Genomic DNA, 18,151 nt, shown 5'->3' with positions numbered 1-18,151 from the left:
GACCACAAAGGCGCTTTGTTGTGGTCTGATAATCCTTCACAATGAGCCTGTGGCTGTCCCTCTGCCAAACTGGGAAGAGTAATGGAGCCTCCTGACCATCAGCGTGGAGCTTATCTATCCACTGAAAAATGCCCTGTTTTCAAATCACCATGGAAACCACTCGACTGGTTTTAGTGTGCTGCAGAATTTAGCAGCGTGTGTATAAAATACTACTCTTATTAGTGATAGGAAGTCTGGGTGAATAGAAGGATAAATTAAAGTGCTGACTCCGGCACAACATTAATAATATTCCCAACAAGAAATGTGTGTGCTCAGCCTACAACTGTCTGTGGACACAGTAATTAGTCCGGATAGCTGAGGGCCTCTTTCGTCTGGAGGCGCGCCAAGGTGGCGCACAGCTACTTGTAATAGGACAAACATTTGGCTATCTCTATAGATCCCACTCCTGTAAACGCTACCATTTTTCAAAGGGACACATTTGGTTTCAGTTGAACATTGTAATTATGACAAATATAAGTTGAACCACCGCTATGAGGGAGGACTAAAACAGGGCTATTTTAAGTAGAAATGTGGAGGGTTTGAGTTGGTTTAGGACACAGTGACATACAGTATGAGGCTCCCTACAGAGTACACCACAGAATACCTACTGCACAAGCCAATATTTCTAATGCAAACCTGAAAGATTAAAGAATTAAAGAAAGATTATTTTACTTTTTTTTTAAAGGGTTTTCACCCAGCGTAGTTGTCCACATGGTTATTGTTGTGTTTGTGGTTCGCTTGCTACAACGACGTCTAATGACGATGCTGCACATCTTCTACCTCCACCACCAAGTAGCCAGTGTACATGGTAGGAATGGTTAGTTAGTATTTCACTTCATCAGTGGGAATAAGGCAGATACTTAAAAAACAAAACAAAAAAACAACAATACCTCTACATCTTTTATTATTGTGTGAGGATGAGCAAAGTACTGATGACGCAATCACCACTTGAGGGATGGACCACACAGGAATTAACACCACTTTGGCCACAGAGTGCAAAACGCTTTGCTAGAAGCAAACAACGTGACGAGTTCTACACTTTAATATACACAGCGTGTACAATATATATATTCACAGGTGACGTGGGACTCTAAGACTCGGAACGAATGTTTAAAACATCCTCATATCAAACTGTAAAGTCATGCTTGTCACCTAAAGTGCTGTGGTAGCCTACGTCACTAGATGGAGCAGAGGGGGAAGCAGTGTCAGGTTTTTTTAAATTTTATAGGCTACATCATTTGTAGAAAATAAGGTTTTACAGCATGGCAGTGGTATCGGTCACATATTATATATGCTCTTAGTTGTACCTTTCAGAGTGTGAACTTTTGTTTTGTCCATTCCTTTTTTTTGCCATCGTTGTGATGTCATAACCAGAAATCCACATGGCACCTGCTCAAGCGAGAGTCCCGAGCGATAAGAAGTGACGTTGCCTTCCACTCTATAGGCACTCGTTTTATCCGCATGCGTCGTCTGAACATGCCTCTGAGAACTGTATATATATCTATATATATATTTATACATCTTCTTTTCAAATATCTATTTTTTTTCAAAACATGAAAAGAAACCATCGCTTTTGATATCAGGGTAACGGATGTCTCACCGATGTAAAAAAAGGTAGTAAAAGCCCTGTGTGAGCTTGAATCGTTCATGAGGTTATGTCGTTTCAGTAGCATGCGAAAGCTGCACGTAGCCTGCAGGATGCCGCCGCAGGGCCGCACGGGACTCCCGCTTCGACGCTGAGGCACGTGGTTGAATCTACCTCGTCGAAAAATGCACAAAAAAAGAAAGGACGCGTGACCGACGGCGGCGAAGGCGGAGCCGAGTCCGAGCCGCACGGGGGTTCCAGCGCGGCCAATTTCCTGCAGCCCTCCCGAGGCCGGAAGGACGAGATCTACCTCTGTAGACGCCACTTCGTCTTTCAAAGAATGCCAGGAACCGATCACGACCAAGAAAACTACTACTTCCACAAAACTGGGGAACTCCACTCTGACTTAATGTGTGACTTACGCCTGCAGTTTAGCGATCCGCATTAATCAGCGTTTCTGTAAATGTAGCAGATTTTGCCCTGGAGGAAGCGATTCAACCCCGACTCCCTGAGCGGAAACAAATCCAATGCTAATGCTGAGAATTGAACTCATGTCTCTATCTCCTCTCATGATACTGAGGTGCACAAACAACTTAGGACCCTCCTCCATCCCTCTCTCTCTCTCTTCGCATTCTTTTCACATGAGTGCGCTGGCATGATTACTGTTTGGCACATGCGCTTCACTCAAACCATTTTTGGAAGTGAATGACAGAAATGGCACTAGAAGGGCATGGCTGCGTTGTCAATTCATCACACGAGTTCTGACTGTCGGTCTTCCAATAACCAGGAGTGGCAAGCTAACATCTGACGGGTCATGATAACGTTCCTCTTTTGGTTTCTATTCAATGCGTTCACCTGGTGTCCGATGAGACACAGTTACTATGACGAGTAGTTATTTACTCTGCAGTGTTGAAACAGGGTCTCTTTAGCAGCAGTTGATATCAGTGTACATGCTCATGGACAGGGATTGGGCAAAGCAGAAGCACAGCATTTCTCCCCTTTTGTGAGGGGGTGGGGGGGTCGAGCTTTACGCTAGGCGGAAGTTCGGATCAGTTCTAACACGGAGCTACTCGTGACGAGAGTCCCTGTCCCAAGTCCTTTGTCTTCTCTGGAGTCGGAGCGGGGGATGTCTAGATGAGCTTTGAGTTACGTGAGGTGGTGTTTGAAGACCAGGAACCAGAACAGGAAGCCGGGGCGGGAGGGGATCGTGTCACTGCAGCTGGCATCCTCGACAGTCATCCTCGGGCTCGGTGTTGTCCGAGGAGTAGGAGCTCTCCTCGCTCACTGTCATGAACACAAACACAGGTATGTTAGACGGCTGCGTGAATACGACCTTTGGGCGATTCGGTGATCCGCTGCAGACAAAAAACGGCGCGACTTACACCACTCGGTCTGTATGGGCAGGAAGGCCTTGTCCCCGTTCTCTCTGATCATCTCCTCCATCTTGTCCAGCAGCACCGACACACTCCTGTCCTTGCCGGGGATCTTGCTGTCCAGGACGTGGTAATAGTTCCCGCAGAACTCCAGCAGTCTCTGCAGCTCCCTCCCGCCGCGCAGGATGTGCTCCTCGATGGGCGTGCGGCCCAGCCAGTCGCCGCAGCTGAACAGCACCATGGTGTGGAGGCAGGCGCTGTCGCCGAACAGAGTCTCTATGTGCGCCAGCAGCGTCCGCCGCTTCCTGGCGGTGAGGGACGAGACTACGGGCAGGACCAGCAGCAGGGTGTGGGGTCCGGGCCGCAGGAGGGCCGCTCCGCGCTGGGACTCCTGCCGGATGCGCTTCGGGGTTCGCCTCACCGAGAACCAGTCCCAGCCTGGGGTGTCGACGATGGTGATCCGCCGGCCCGACACTAGCGCCTGCCGCCTGAGGCACAGCTCCGTCTCCTGGCCGGACTCAAAGTACCGGCGGCCCAGAATGGTGTTCCCCACCGAGCTCTTCCCGACCCCCTTCCAGCCCAACAGGAGCAGTCGCAACTCTAAACCCAAAGAGGCGGACGACGGCAGAGCGAGGCACAGGGAGGAAGATGGGGAGAGAATGAGAGCGCATCTTGCAGTTTTGGACCACTAATAACTCTAGTCTAGTAATTTGTTATTTCGGACAACTATGATCACTTTAGTTAATCAACCAGTCGTTTGGGACTGAGACAAATAAGATGTCTATTGTTGATTGGTCTGTTGTTTTGATCTAAAATGAGTTTGCTTTGTCATTGAAAATGAATAATGGAGTCTGGTTTCCTCTGGCGCAGCGTTATGACACTCATCTCCCTCCTGTACCTTATTACCCACCCACTGCACACTGACAGACACTGAACCACAGGAAGAGACACACACACACACACACAGCCCCCTCCCCCCCTACCTCTGGGAGGTCCCCCGATCATCTGCTCCCTCTGTCTGGCGTGCTCCTCCATCCTCATCCTCTCCTCCTCCAGAGCTCTCCTGGCTTGCTCTTCCTCCAGTAAAATCAACTCGTTCACCTCAAAGTACCAGCCTGAAACAAAAAGTACTCTGTTGTTCTTCGGTCTGTGGGTTCACTAACGGTGCAACAAAATGACTTCCTGTTACATATCACTCCATCTGAAATGCAAACCTTGGTTGTCAGTGATCATTTCCTCCACCTTTTCCATCAGCTCGGGGACCTGCGTGTTGTCCTCTGTGTCTTTCCGAGTGTTATCGAAAGCATGGTACCTTCAGGGGGTTAGCAAACACATTCGTAAAATGGACTCTTCACTAATTTTACACATGACGTTCACTTCTACTCATTGTGAGGAGTCCTACTTTCAGCTCAGTAAAACTGTTGTATAATGATTGAAAAAGAAAAACAACACTGGTGATGTCACAGTGATGTAATCGGGGTTAGTAAGTCAGGATGTTTCCGCTTCTGCTGCATTGTCCTTTTTTTAATCTGTCTTTCATCCATCCCATGACGTAACAGGAATGCTATACTAAATCCCTGGAGGGCCCTTTTAAACAGCACAAACAAAATTGCATGATTGAACAATAATGCGTTTACAGATGCAGAAGTCAATCCGTGAAAACAGTACTGCACCTACATTTACCCACAATGCAACTTGATTGCCCAAAGTTAAGCCGGATTTCCGGGTGTAATATGCTTGTAGTGGCTGATGTTGTCCCACACCCCCAGATTTGATTCATTCTTCAGACGTTGTCACTCGTGTGACATCACGTGAGGCAATAGATAAGCCTTTAAAGCCTTTCTGGAGCAGCAGAAGGCTTTGTACACACGCAATTCAAAATGCTGTCTACAGTCCCCCTTCCAGCCGCCTCTTTAACCACGAGATATTGCAGTCGTTTGAGACTGTTTCGCTTGCACTTACAAAGACTTGACACAGAAGAGCTCCACAGTTCAGAGATCGATTGTTCTGTGAGCTCAAAGAGAGAAAGAGAGATACTTTACCTGCTTCCACATCTCTCCACCAGCCACTGCAGGGCCTCGCCAGTGTTGGCTATGTGCTCCTCGATGAAGACCCCCTTGGGCAGCTTGTCCACCCCGGTGAAGACCACCATGGAGTACCTCCAGGTTCCTCCCCCCAGGGCCCCCAGCTGCTCCTCCGCGGCCCTCCTCTCCGTGTCAGTGAAAGGCCGGCTGATGGACACCACCAGCAGGATGGCGTGGGGCCCCGGAGGGCAGAGGATGGCCCCCATGCACGGCCCCTCGCTGTCCAGGCTCGCCGGGGGCCGCGACGGGTTGTCCGACTCGGCGCCGGCGTTCTCGCCTTCGTCGTCGGCTTCGGGGTTGTCCTCCGGCTCGGCGGGGATGGCCCACGGCGGGGTGTCCACCACGGTGACCCGCCGGCCGTAGATCTCCGTCTGGCCGACGTTGCTGTGGGTCGTCTCCGTCCCAACGTCGAAGACCTCGTCCCCCAGGATGCTGTTGGCGGTGGAGGTCTTACCGGACTGTGGCCCCCCAAGGATCAGCAGTCTGCGTTCAGGCGGGTGTCGGCCCCTGGGGTCCCCTGTTGAAACACAGAGCGATTAGACCGGAGGTTCCTCAAAAGGATGCCTTTGTTTGATCATTTTTCTAATCACACTTTATCCTGTAACGTGTTTAAATGTGTTTCTTCGTCTTTTTGGGGAGGCGTCTTGAGGACAGCTTCATCCCTCTCCTACTAACGCACTCCTTTCTAACCTCGCTCCTCACATTCCTTCTTATCTGAGCTCCTTGTTACCTTATACCCCCCCTCCACAGCTGCCCCCCGATTTCCCTCTTGTCCTCATCCCCCTAACCTCCCTCCCAGCATGCCTCCTCTTTGTTTCCCCCCGTCTTTAGCCGTTGGAGAAATTGGGTCGGAGCCTTGGACTCCTTCCAGAGGGAACGGCATGTGGAGTGACTGTGATTTAGTGAAAGTTAAATGGAGAGGACAAATGTTCTGATGGAGGGGAGAGGATGGGGGGGGTGTACGGCAACAGGAACGACGACCTGCTCTGTCTGACAAGAGGGGAGAGAGCATGTGAGGAGAGGGAGGTCGATCGATTCTGTCACCACTGCTGACACTTTCCATGTGAGCTGCTGAACACAGGAAGTTGACACAAGCAACAGCTTCCGAGTATGTTTTGTCCAAACGTGAAAACGGCTCTGGTGTTTTTTTGCCCCGATTGCTGTGAATGGTGATGACGATGGGAAGAGGGGAGAGGGGAGAAGGAGGGGGGCGGGAGGGGGTCCTGCAGCGAGGTGTGCAGCAAAGGATCAAAGCCCACTTACCAGTGTCAGAGGCAGAGGACACAGCAGCCATCTTGTGTGTAGAACCTCTGGCTTCCTCCTCCTCGGCCACCCTCCTCCTCCTCCTTCTCGCCTCCACGGTGGATTCCTCTTCTCCCCTCTTCACAAAGCAACGGACCCCGAGTGGCGTGCGAAAGGCTGGCAGCTCGAATGCTTCTTTGCTCTCTCTTTCACTCTAACCCTCATTCTACTGCAGTGGAGCTCACTCTACGCTCTGTGCTCTGTGTCTACCCCTGCCTTGCTTTCTCCCCTCATACCTCCTCTGCCATTCAACCTCCCCCCCCCTTTTTTTTCTTTCTTCTTCTTTAAAAAAAAAAATCTATTATCCCTGCACACCCCATCAGACCCGGTATGGCTCTCTATCGTTCCTCCCTCTGTAGCTTCTCCCCCAGCTCCGTCTTTTTAACTGTCCAAGCAGAGGGGGCAGATTGTGCAATGCAAGAGACAGGAAGCCAAATCCTCCCCTGCAGCAGCAGCAACAGTTTTGGGGAAAGGTCTCGTCATTTTTCCAGGCAAAAACAGAGGAAGCTGTTCCTCCCACTTGCTCGTATCACACAGAAGCAGCAGCGTAGCACTGTATGCAGACTGCAGTCAGGAGGACAGATAGAAAGATGGATAGACAGAGAGAGGGGGAGCGAGGGGGAGAGAGAGAGAGAAAGGATGAGAGGGAGGGACTGAGAGAGCGAGCGAGAGAGAGAGAGAGAGAAAGGGAGGGAGAGGGAGGACTCTGTTCTCTGTTTACAGCTGGATGTATTCCCCAGCTGCTGCATCATGCACAAACACAACTATTTATATGATGCCTGCAGAAATAGAAACACAGTGAGGCATGGGGGGAGACTTTTGCTGCACAAATACATTTCAATAATGATATATAATACATGCACAACCACTGCTTACATAATACGTTAAAGCTCCCATAAGCAGATTGAATTCAAGGCACAGTCACTGAGTCACATCTGAAGGATGTTCTGAATAATGAAATAAATGAGTGGCTTAATTGTGCACGCCACTTGACTTGAAATTAAGTAGAAGAAGACGAACACAATTCATAATAATAATTAGTTCAGTGTACTTTTAAGAAAATAATAATAATAATTAATGACGTGTGCGGGCGTAACGTTACTTGGCGTAATTTGGGGCGTTGTTTTACTCTGTTGCGTCGCAGCTGTTTTTGTTGTTGAGCAAAACCATTGAGGAGCGCTCAGCCGATGACCTCAGTCGAACGTCCACGTGACGAGCGTCATACCCTCAGACCTCACGCCGTACGCCGACTGCCGCTGTCGTAAAATCCATCAACGTGACGCTGAGCGTTGCAGTAGTCGGCAAACCAGCGGCTGTGTGCGCATGTGTTTGAGTGAGTGTAGTTGGAGTTGCGGGGCAGACTTTTTGTGTTTTCGCTAACACCACCTCGCCTTACCGACATGGAGGGAGCCGAGGAGTTCATGAAGTACCGCTCCCCGCTGGTGTCGAGGTACGCCAGCAAGGAAATGGCCTACAACTTCAGTGACAGGAAGAAGTTCACGACCTGGAGGAAGCTGTGGATCTACCTGGCCAAGGCGGAGAAGGTTTGACACATTGTGGCCCGCGCGATAGCAACCGATGTCCGTGTCTTCGAGCGTTGTTTGTAAACGCACCGTTTCTCAAGCTCTAAAAGTCTTCGTTATTTAAGTTCGCGACCTTCAGAGATCTGTATCAAGTTCCCTGCTCTAAGTATAGTTTTCGAAGCCCCCGCGGGGTTGTTAGGTCTTTAGCCAAAGCGTGCGTGCGTGCGCGCGCGCCCGTCATACAATAATACATAAAAAGTATTTTCTATGTAATTTGTATTCACTCTTTTATTCTCACATTCTAGCAATTGAATGACATTTTGTAATTCAAGTAAATAGAACAGTTATATGTGCAAACAGATTAATATTCTAGGATAACATAAAACGTTACATTTTTTCCTTTGTCCTGCATTTAGACATCCCAAATACCTGCCTATGATCTACTTTAATAACCAGTAAACCCTCACACTATCAAATGTATATTTTCATTCAGAAATTTAGAATTCATAAACCCTCTCAATAAAAACATCTTTACGTTTGGCTCCCCAAACCAAATCGCTATGTGATCCCTTTAAGGTCCCTCAACTCCTCCTCAAGGTTTATCCAAAAGACCCAAGGTTAATTTAACCGAGCATAATTTACTGGTGAAAAATTACTTAACATGTTTATGTGAGTTTCTCCGGTACTGAAACAATAATTCTACATCGCTCCTTAACTGGTGACGGGCCCTCTGTCACATGCATCACATATACGTCACCACACACTAATCTTTTTGTAACTTTAACAGTTTCCCTGTGCAGAGTTAGCGAGGCCTGTGGCTGCCACTCTGTGGTTTACGAGTGAAAATAGCGTGCAGTTAATGTCACGGTAACCGGAGACCGCCTCCCTGAGAGGCTGCGTGTTGATGGTCCAACAGCATCACCATTATAGCCTTAGCTTGTGTTTTTCCTTTTTTTTAAAATTTCTCATGTTTAGTCACTATTTTTTTCTGGAAGCGGGCGGCCATCAGTGTGACCCTTTGACCTGTCAGGGTCTGAAGTTGTAAGTAACCTCAATGTACTTCCCCGGGGCGGGCTCAATTTCTCAATGAACCCACTCTGTAGTCCCATCACATGATTTTCAATCCCATTAGAAAACAATGTAATCTAATCAGAGTCTCACGAGGAGAGCGCATGCCTTTTGAGACGGTTGAAAGAAAACGTCTGTCTGATGTTTACAGGGACACAATCATTTTTCTTAAAAGAATGAGAAAATCAATGATGATCTACATCAGCAAAGTTCTCCATTTCTTTCACCCTAACGCTGTTCTCCTCTCCCGGGCCCCATCGTTGTCCTCCTCAGGCGTTGGGTCTTCCCATCACGGACGCCCAGATTCTGGAGATGGAGAGCCATGAAGTGGACATCGACTTCGCCATGGCGGCCGAAGAAGAGCGCAAGCTCAGGCACGACGTCATGGCCCACGTCCACACCTTCGCACACTGCTGCCCCACCGCCGCTCCCATCATCCACCTCGGTGCCACCTCCTGCTACGTGGGAGACAATACTGTAATTTTGATGGACTGCTTTTCTATACACCAAGTCTCATATGTTTGTCCTGTGATGTATTGCCATGTGACAAAAACAAGAAAAGAAAGTACGGCATTGGGATTAAGCGTGTAGTTATGTTCCCTAAAGAGGTTCTCTGTGTCCTCCTCAGGATCTGATTATGCTACGTGATGGATTTGACATTCTCTTGCCTAAGGTGAGGCTCAGCTGTTTGCCAGAAAACACACACGTTAAGTTGAGCATCTAATTGTTATGATTTTTTTGTTTCTTCTTTCCAAGCCTCAGCTGTTTGGTAACGATGTAGAAATAATGTGTGCAGTAATTATTCCGTTGCAGTGTATTGTCACACCCCTATGCAATACATGGATGAATGTAGCATTTCCAGGGGGGCTGGTTTGGCCGAAAGTAACATAACAGCGCGTAATGCAATCATTTGGTGTAAACCTTTTGTTCTCTGCCCCCACAGCTCGCCAGAGTCATTGACCGGCTGGCAAACTTTGCAGAGAAATACGCTGACCTCCCCACGCTCGGCTACACGCACTACCAGTGAGTCCAGAGCGGCTGCACCTCGCCGTTTCTGCCGTTGCGTCGGTTTGATTTGTCACACGGAGAAAATGCAGCGTTAACATTCCCCCCCCCCCCGCCACCCTCTTTCTTCCCCCTGCCCCGCCTGCAGGCCGGCCCAGTTGACCACAGTAGGGAAGCGGGCGTGTCTCTGGCTGCAGGACTTGGCCATGGACATGCGGAACATGCAGCGAGCCCGCGAAGACCTGCGTTTCCGGGGTGTCAAGGGGACCACCGGCACCCAGGCCAGCTTCCTGCAGCTCTTTCAAGGGGACCATGACAAGGTATCCGCCCTCACTGGCATGAGAACAACGGTTGACATTTAGGATTCAGCAACATTGTCATAATGACAGGTTATAAATGTAATGTCTTCCTTCATCAGGTGGAAGATCTTGACAGAATGGTGACAGAGATGGCCGGCTTCAAAAAGTAAGTCTCGTGCTGAAATCAAAGACATTCAAAATCCCTCTCCCCATGTTTCTGTCAGTGTATTACAAGGGTCATGATTATTCTCACACAGTTATTGTGTTAACCGTTAAATGCCATGAGCACAATAAGGTTGGTGTAATGCGTTTTAAGGCCTGATGGTGTTGTTTCTATGCTCCACACAGAGCCTACCTGGTAACAGGACAGACCTACAGCCGTAAGGTGGACGTGGACTGTCTGTCCAGCCTGGCTAGTCTGGGAGCTTCTATTCACAAGGTAAACTGCAGGAGACGGAGACACGTAGAGCAACTGTGCCATCTAGTGGTATTTATGCAAATCTGCATGTGTGAGGATTAGACCTGCTCTTTTTACCTCACTCTTAAAGTTTGAATTTGACATTAAGTTTGCACCAAGCCAACTTTTGGTTATTCAGTCCTGATACAGACACCATTTTGGATTTAAAGTTATGATAACAAGAAACGGTTCTAAATAAAACAGCCGTGAGGAAGTGACTGGAATCAAAATGTAAGGCATCATCAGACTCGACTTGGATCTTTAAAACACATAGAAATGAATGTAGCAAGTGGTTCCTTAACAAAACAATGCCGTTGTTCGATACCAGATTGTCCCAAACAACCGGATCCACCTTTGAATCAGGATCTGACCGAAACAAGTTGCTCATCCTCCCTCTGTCCGTCTGTCTGCTGCAGATCTGTACAGACATCCGCCTGCTCGCCAACCTGAAGGAGATAGAGGAGCCTTTCGAGAAAGAGCAGATCGGTATGTTGACTCACTGCTCGCCTCCCACCTAACCACCTTCTGACACATTGTCGGGCGTCAGTCAGCTTCACGTTGTCTCCCTCACCTCAAGGCTCCAGTGCCATGCCCTACAAGAGGAATCCCATGCGCGCAGAGCGCTGCTGCAGCTTGGCCCGGCACCTGGTGGCACTGATGACTGACCCGCTGCAGACCGCGTCCGTCCAGTGGCTGGAGAGGACACTGGACGACAGCGCCAACAGGTCGGACCTTATGCGCTGCATATGTGAGACGTACTGATAGGGTCATGTGACAACCCACAGTGTCATTCAGCTATTCAGTGAGAAGGTGTCGCTGGTCCTTGATCACACAATGGCTCCTCCCCCTACACGATTACTCACTTCACCCCCTCGCTCGTGTGCAGGAGGATCTCCCTGCCGGAGTCCTTCCTGACGGCTGACATCATCCTCAGCACCTTGCAGAACATCACAGAGGGACTGGTGGTCTACCCCAAAGTCATCGAGAGGCACATCCGCCACGAGCTGCCCTTCATGGCCACAGAGAACATCATCATGGCCATGGTGAAGGCGGGGGGAAACCGACAGGTATTGTCTTGTTTCTTATCAGTTTTGTAATTCCTTGCGTCATACACTCTGGAGTTTAAAACCACATCTGTCTATCTCCCTTCAGGACTGCCACGAGAAGATTCGGGTCTTGTCCCAGGAGGCAGCCGCTGTGGTCAAACAGGAGGGTGGTGATAACGACCTGCTGATCAGGGTCCAGCGAGACCCCTACTTCGCCCCCGTCCTGGGGCAGCTGGACGCCATCTTGGACCCCAAGACCTTCATCGGCCGCGCTCCCCAGCAGGTACGACGTGTGCCTGCAGCCGCCCTCCTGAGCGCTGCTCTGGCTTCACAGGAGCATCGGCATACTAACGAGGTGTAATGTGTCCTCTCGTCCAGGTGACCCGGTTCCTGTCTGAAGAAGTACGCCCCCTGCTGGAGCCGTACAAGGCTAAGATGGATGTCAAGATCGAGCTTGAGCTCTGACAAGCCTACACACACACGCACACATACACACTCTGACGCAAGTTGTTGACTCGCACCAAGCAGATAAAAGGACCCCCCCCCCCCCCCCCCCCCCCGGTGTGTGGCCATGGGGAACGCTTTAAAGAGCAAAGAGCAATCAATCATTCAGCTCAGAGTGTTTTGGTTTCTGCTTGCTGCATTTCAAAAAGTTGAATAAAAGTTGACTGTTCAAAATTAGTCATTTTTAAAAATCATTTATATAACTATTATTGGGAGTGTATTATTTGAGGGTAAAAGAGAATCAAAGTCCAAAGCCATCCTCTCACGGAAATAGTTACTTTACCTTCCTCCTCTTGATGATTAACAAACCTTGTGAAGAATCTCAACTTTAAAAGTGGCGCTGGGGAAGGGATCCTTTTTAAGCAGCAGCCATAGGAACATGTGGCTGTGGGCTTTGCTCCCCGCTGGTCTGGCTGCTTTTGGCACTGTGGGCATCTGGGCTGTGTGAGTATTTGGCTCCCTCCTTCATTAACACCATCTTGTTGTTTCTAGAGTTCTGGAAACAATTTATATATATATTTACATCATGTATTGAGTGAATGTTTCAGATTACAAACTGCAAATGAGTGTTTTCAAAATATTAGTATCAATAAAGTAGGTCCCTTCCAGTTGGTAGAAAGGAGGGAGTAGAGGTGTAACAAATCTGTGACCAAATAATTACCTAATAGCTAAATACAGTTAAAGCCAGTCCATTAATGTGAATAAAACGAGGCAGTGGTTGTTTTTCTTCCCGTTAGATTTGCCATGGCTGTGTATAACGGAACAGTCAACCTTACACAAGGATTCCCTTCCATCAGGTTGGTACGGTTCTACTGACCCATGATGGCAAATCACTAAAGTCGAAGCAACGCAGCCAGGTGTTGAGCCAGATGTTATCGCGGATAACTCGATGTTGACTGATAATCCTTTGTGTTCTCATGCTGCTGTTAGTCATTGCGGCGCTTACCCCCCTCAGAGATGCTTCCTCTCCCAGATCTGCAGCACCTGCTCTGTTTTAGGTAAACGCACCTAACTTCCTATTGCTCCGGACTTGGTAGAACGATGTTTCTTTCCTCATTTTCTTCGGGGAGTTCAATCCAAAGTGGACCCTGTTTTTCTTTCCGTTAATCAATTCATCTCAAGTGACAGATCAGAGTGTCTTGTGCTCTGGTCTGTCCCCACATCGGTGTCTCCCAGCCCTGTGGACCGTGGCCCTGCGTTTTAAGCAGGTCCGGGACCAAGGCGTCCACAGGAATGCCAATGTGGCTGGCCTCATTTTGGGCTTGATCTCGTCATTGGGAATCTCCATCGTGGGCAGCTTCCAGGTAACGACTTTCAGGAAGAAACGAATAGAGCAACGTTGGTCTCCTCGTTCTCTAAACCCATAACAATCCCTCAGTGCTTAAGTCTCTTCTCCCTCCGTCTAGGTAACCACTTTCTACAGTATTCACCTTCTGGGAGCCTTCCTGGCTTTCTTCCTGGGCCTGGCCTACTTTTGGATCCAGCTGTTTCTGACCCTGCCGTCTCCGGACCGATGGTGGGTGGGGCCCGCCAGGGCCACCTGCTGCTTCCTCTGTACCGGCCTGATCATCGCTCGTATCCTTACCAACGGGTTTCTGCAGATTGGAAACACAAGCTGTGCTTTTATTGCTTATTGGGAATACAAGGAATTCTTAAAAAGGCGTGTGTGATTATTGTTGCAACCACAGTGGTAATGCAGAGCCATTTATTGTAAAGGGATCCAAATGGGTTCATTCACACATACAGACTTTTGGAAACTGGATGTCTGTTAACATTATTGATCGTACATTTCAAGACGCTTAACCATTCAGTTAAGAGTTTGATTTTAACCTAGAAAACCTTTTGCTATTTTAAATTAACTATTAACCTACCAAATGCAGACTTTTTAGATCATCTACCCACAACTTTTGATACTTCTAGCTCACTACGTCAGCGATTGTCCATTATTTTTAGCTGCACAATTACCAGCCTTGTTGGTAACTGTTGAAGTCAAACTACTAAAGAGGTTAAAACTCCCTCTATTACTTAGAGGGATATTTTTAAATGACAGATTTAGCTGATGTTGATTGTCAGCATTCATTTATAAACCGTGTTTTGAAAGGTCCTTTCACATTGTTTGGGACCACAAACCAGGACAGGAAACTACAGACAGAGGCACAAGAGGAAAGGGCTTAGAATTCAAACACACACACACGTAACATGTAGGCCACGTGCAAATCTGCACTAAGAACCTGCAAGCCGAAGCATATTTCTACAACAATTTGGATTGGGTTTATTTAATGTCCTTGACCGCTCATTCCCTCCCTCAGTAGGGATTCTCCAATACACGGGCTTCCCCTCCGCGGCCGCTGCGTGCGAATGGGCCTTCGCCATGTTGATCTTTTGCCTGTTTGGCTTGTTCGCAGCTGAGTTCAGACACATCGACAGCTGCCAACTCACGGAGCAGAACCCAGTTGTGATGGACGACCCGGTCGCAGCAGAGACGTATGATGATGTCTCACATGAACTCAGCTGAACGCTCACCAATGCCTGAGGTTAATGAACATCCATCTGACCCGTGTTTTCCTTTTTCCTGTGCATTACTTTCACCATGTTTACCTTACATGTTCTGTATAATACATTTATACATTTGCTATTTTGAAAAATTCAATAATTTTAGGTTTGAGTAATATTTTTGCTGTATAATTTTATTCTTATAACAAAAGTGGCATTTTAAACTTTTTTGTCTACTATGTCTCAAGCCTTTGCCAGACCTTATGAGGATTAAAGAACATGTCTATTTCTTTAAAAGGACTATGACTAATGACTAAATGATTAGTCGTTTGACTGAAGCTAATAAACTGTAATAAATGTGCACTAACACACGGTGGCACCATTCGACTATCATTCAATCTGCACAGATGTCTTTTCAATAATTTAATGTAACATAACGTATCTACGGATCACTCACTCAAACTCTAATAATTACTCCCAGACTATTTCTTGCTCTATAATAATCTCTTCTTGCATATACAGAATACCAGGAAAAGTCCGGTCTTTTTCTCCCTCTCTCTCTCCACCTGGCAGCTGGATGTTATACAATAGAATAGAAACGGAGGATGGAGTTGTGCAGGAAAGGTTTTGTTCGCAAGAGGCAAAAGAGTTTCCTTATAACATAATGCACAATGAGACACGTAACTCACTATTTGAAACATTTTGAGCTTTGCAAAAAGGACTATAGTCATAACTCGTGTCTTCCATCATGTGTAAACTGCTTATTGAAGCGGCCCTTCACAGCAGCAGTAACTACACTGACCAGCGGGGGGCGCAGCAGTGCGGTCATTAATCCTGATGGGAAAATCGAGCTCTGGCACCGGGCCAGCATGTTTTTGGAAGATGCCTCTAGTTTAGACAGAGGTTGGACCTTCAGTGTAATTTGTCAGGGCTGTTTGAGATGGGCTAAACAATGGAGCTCTCCCAGCCGCGCTGATAGTGGGAGAGGTCCTCCTCTTGGCTTCGGAACCCAAACCTCTCTGTTTATTTACACGTATTGTCTCAGGGTCCGTTGGCCTGCGTCTCTGGTCCTAGTTCGTGGACTACTTTTTAAATTCGCACTTTTATTTGTATTTTTTATTGATGTAATTAAAAATAAAAAGAGGGAATGAAAATGACTGAGGGGCATGTGGTGACGCTTGGTGCTGGGAATACATGGGGCCCGTTGTGTCCCGACTGCATTCTTTCACATACCCCGTGCTGTGTGATCACCAGAGGGGGGCTTTGACCAGCGGGCACAGGGATCAGACGGATACCTCGCAATTCTATGGGAATTTTCTCAAGTGCTGCTGGTTACCAGTGCTTCTGCTGCAGACGGCGGGCAGATCTGCTTATCACTCTCGTGGTCGAACTCGTTTGCCGCAGCTGATTGGCGGCTTGAGCTCCAGGTACGAAACCTGGGCTGAGAAAAGATACCTGAAACGTTGCCACTTGAAGCGCCCGACGTAAGGGTTTCGCCTCAGGTGGCGTGAAAAGAACAGTTTTTTGAAAGTGCCATCTATTTTAGCTGAAATGACGAGGTGTCCTTTGATTACAGAGGAGGTCGTTCGGAGGAATTCAGTGGGAAAAGCGCTGGCGCCCAAAATACTTTTAGCCCTGCTGTTTTCATTAGTGAGTATGAAAGGAGTCTGATAAAACTAATACAACTCATGAAATCACCTGTAGCGATGTGCAAAGACTGAGGGGCCCTTGATGAAAATGTCAGAAAAAGGCCTGAATCCTGTATTATTGTGTGTAGGAGAACGTGGTTTATATCTGACACCCGTCTTGTTGCTTTTGACTTTGATTCAAGAATAGAGGTGCACGCTTTCTAGGCCCAACGCTGTAATCTCGCCCAACACCTGCTCGCGCTTTGGTCCCTCTTATCCCCTCAACGGCTCTCCGCCACAAACAATAGCAAGGCCTTCCTATCACGCGGCGGAGCAGTCGCCTCCGGGTTCGCTATCGAACGTCGGCGCTCGGCTCCTCCGAGGCGCTCGGGCAGAGGCCCAGATCCCGGGCATTCCGTTTCGAAAGGCCACTTCATCTGTAAGACAGCTGGACCTGCCAAACGTGAAAGTTTGGAGAGGGAGATGAAGAAAGGTATGTGGGAGGAGGGGGGGGGGATTGAGAGGGGAAGATCCAGTGACTGATAAAGAGAGGAAAGAGATTAAGTGATGGAGTGAGAGAGGGAAAAAGAAACAGTGGGCACCAGCAGCGGTGATGTCACCCTCCTCTCCTCTCCTCTCTGGCAGCGGCATCCATAAAGCTGCCCTTTCGCTGAAAAATGCCAAGCGCACCGCATTCCAGCGCCACACAAAGGCCCGCCCTCGTCTCAGCTGCAAAGGCACAATCACACGGGGGATAATTATATAATTTGGCTGGCCCGGTGCAGACAGGGGACCCTTCAGATGGTGTGTTGGTGTGTCATATTTAGGTTCTCGCACAATGAGGAGAGTCAGGTCGTAATAGAGGAGGCAGCAGTGTGTGTGTGTGTGTGTGTGTGGAGGGGGGGGGGCAGCTGTGGCAGTTAGGAACTGATAGAGAATAACGGGGTCGATAGAACGACCTTCAGCCTGTGGCCCGGCCCGGGATCAGGGGGTCTGTATTGTGGTTGGGCCTCGGTGTGTGCGTTTGTGTGTGTGTTTTGATCCTGTTAAATGTGGGGACTTTTGAGGGACTTTTGGGGACAAATGAAAAGGGATGGCATGGTGCTGCAGTTATTTAACATGTCAAATGTATAAAAGTGGATATTGGCACACATTTTTTTATTGAATGTGTTGGCTAATGTTATCATGTGTGGTGGCATGATGGACGTTTTTAAATCTTTTCTTTTTCACCAGCTAGTTTTAGCGATTTTAAACAATTTGTCCACTCCCTTTGGCCTGTTCAAGTTGTATCCATTACTGTTAATAATATATTGCTCCATCTATTTTGTGAATTATAAGCTGTCTTTAATCAGTTTTGCAGCTTCCTTGTTCCGTTTTGGCATTCCAGCTACTCTTGCAATTTATTCGCAACAAGTTTGCATGCGCTCTGAACACATAACGGGGCTCAGGTGTTACAGGTTAATCAATAAATGGACATCAAAAAATAAATGAAAAGAGCTAAGAATATATCAATGTTCTACCTAATGCATCTGGTTAGCGTCCAATCTTTCCATGTGCCCTTGGTGACATGCCGCAGGGCGCCAACCTGTCGCTGATCACAAAAATCGCCAAGCGGAGCTGCTCTTGTCGAGGCGGGATCCACGCACCCAGACGAGAATTGAGCCTGTGTCCAGCTCGGTTGGCCACCACCCAACAATCTCCCCTCGCACCGTGGCCTTGGCTCTGGGTGTGTCTCCGCTCGCACG

The 18,151-nt window shown here is 48.3% G+C and overlaps 3 protein-coding genes across 4 annotated transcripts; 2 read left to right on the top strand and 1 right to left on the bottom strand.

Moving 5' to 3' along the window:
* Positions 1–926: 926 nt before the first annotated feature.
* si:dkey-110g7.8 (GTPase IMAP family member 8) lies at positions 927–7,648 on the bottom strand. Its single transcript, XM_037476026.2, has 6 exons — positions 6,345–7,648; positions 5,040–5,598; positions 4,212–4,309; positions 3,981–4,112; positions 3,007–3,597; positions 927–2,908 (listed from the first exon to the last, which is right to left on the bottom strand). The coding sequence occupies exons 1-6, from the start codon at positions 6,373–6,375 to the stop codon at positions 2,835–2,837; spliced, it is 1,485 nt and encodes a 494-aa protein (XP_037331923.1). The 5' UTR covers positions 6,376–7,648; the 3' UTR covers positions 927–2,834.
* A 3-nt stretch (positions 7,649–7,651) lies between these two features.
* Positions 7,652–12,377, top strand: adsl (adenylosuccinate lyase). Its single transcript, XM_037476027.2, has 12 exons — positions 7,652–7,927; positions 9,248–9,451; positions 9,603–9,647; positions 9,918–9,997; positions 10,128–10,299; positions 10,398–10,444; positions 10,627–10,717; positions 11,152–11,221; positions 11,313–11,460; positions 11,622–11,802; positions 11,888–12,064; positions 12,160–12,377. Exons 1-12 carry the CDS (start codon positions 7,784–7,786, stop codon positions 12,244–12,246), a joined length of 1,446 nt encoding a protein of 481 aa, XP_037331924.1. The 5' UTR covers positions 7,652–7,783; the 3' UTR covers positions 12,247–12,377.
* A 235-nt stretch (positions 12,378–12,612) lies between these two features.
* tmem150b (transmembrane protein 150B) lies at positions 12,613–15,717 on the top strand. 2 transcript variants are annotated; one of them, XM_062565899.1, is made up of 6 exons: positions 12,613–12,729; positions 13,023–13,082; positions 13,216–13,283; positions 13,462–13,589; positions 13,692–13,860; positions 14,598–15,717. In XM_062565899.1, exons 1-6 carry the CDS (start codon positions 12,665–12,667, stop codon positions 14,798–14,800), a joined length of 693 nt encoding a protein of 230 aa, XP_062421883.1. In that variant the 5' UTR covers positions 12,613–12,664; the 3' UTR covers positions 14,801–15,717. The 2 variants fall into 2 exon arrangements, with proteins under 2 accessions (XP_062421883.1, XP_037331926.1); XM_037476029.2 differs by having other exon boundaries at positions 14,595–15,717.
* The last annotated feature ends 2,434 nt before the right edge of the window (positions 15,718–18,151 follow it).

The sequence above is a fragment of the Pungitius pungitius genome, chromosome 12 (assembly GCF_949316345.1).
Source record: "Pungitius pungitius chromosome 12, fPunPun2.1, whole genome shotgun sequence".
Taxonomy (NCBI): Eukaryota; Metazoa; Chordata; class Actinopteri; order Perciformes; family Gasterosteidae; genus Pungitius; species Pungitius pungitius.
Note: the sequence above shows the minus strand (reverse complement) of the source record. Positions and strands in the feature narration are given on the sequence as shown.

What these genes read in the sequence shown, in the direction of transcription:
- adsl (XM_037476027.2), top strand. Translation starts at nt 7,784, where the DNA reads ATGGAGGGAGCCGAGGAGTTCATGAAGTACCGCTCCCCGCTGGTGTCG. An exon ending in ACCTGGCCAAGGCGGAGAAG is followed by an intron (nt 7,928 to 9,247) that starts GTTTGACACATT and finishes TGTCCTCCTCAG; the next exon opens with GCGTTGGGTCTTCCCATCAC. An exon ending in GAGATGGCCGGCTTCAAAAA is followed by an intron (nt 10,445 to 10,626) that starts GTAAGTCTCGTG and finishes TGCTCCACACAG; the next exon opens with AGCCTACCTGGTAACAGGAC.
- si:dkey-110g7.8 (XM_037476026.2), bottom strand. Translation starts at nt 6,375, where the DNA reads ATGGCTGCTGTGTCCTCTGCCTCTGACACTG. An exon ending in GTCCTCTGCCTCTGACACTG is followed by an intron (nt 5,599 to 6,344) that starts GTAAGTGGGCTT and finishes GTGTTTCAACAG; the next exon opens with GGGACCCCAGGGGCCGACAC. An exon ending in GCCCATACAGACCGAGTGGT is followed by an intron (nt 2,909 to 3,006) that starts GTAAGTCGCGCC and finishes TGTTCATGACAG; the next exon opens with TGAGCGAGGAGAGCTCCTAC.
- tmem150b (XM_037476029.2), top strand. Translation starts at nt 12,665, where the DNA reads ATGTGGCTGTGGGCTTTGCTCCCCGCTGGTCTGGCTGCTTTTGGCACT. An exon ending in CAGCACCTGCTCTGTTTTAG is followed by an intron (nt 13,284 to 13,461) that starts GTAAACGCACCT and finishes GGTGTCTCCCAG; the next exon opens with CCCTGTGGACCGTGGCCCTG. An exon ending in TACCGGCCTGATCATCGCTC is followed by an intron (nt 13,861 to 14,594) that starts GTATCCTTACCA and finishes TCCCTCCCTCAG; the next exon opens with TAGGGATTCTCCAATACACG.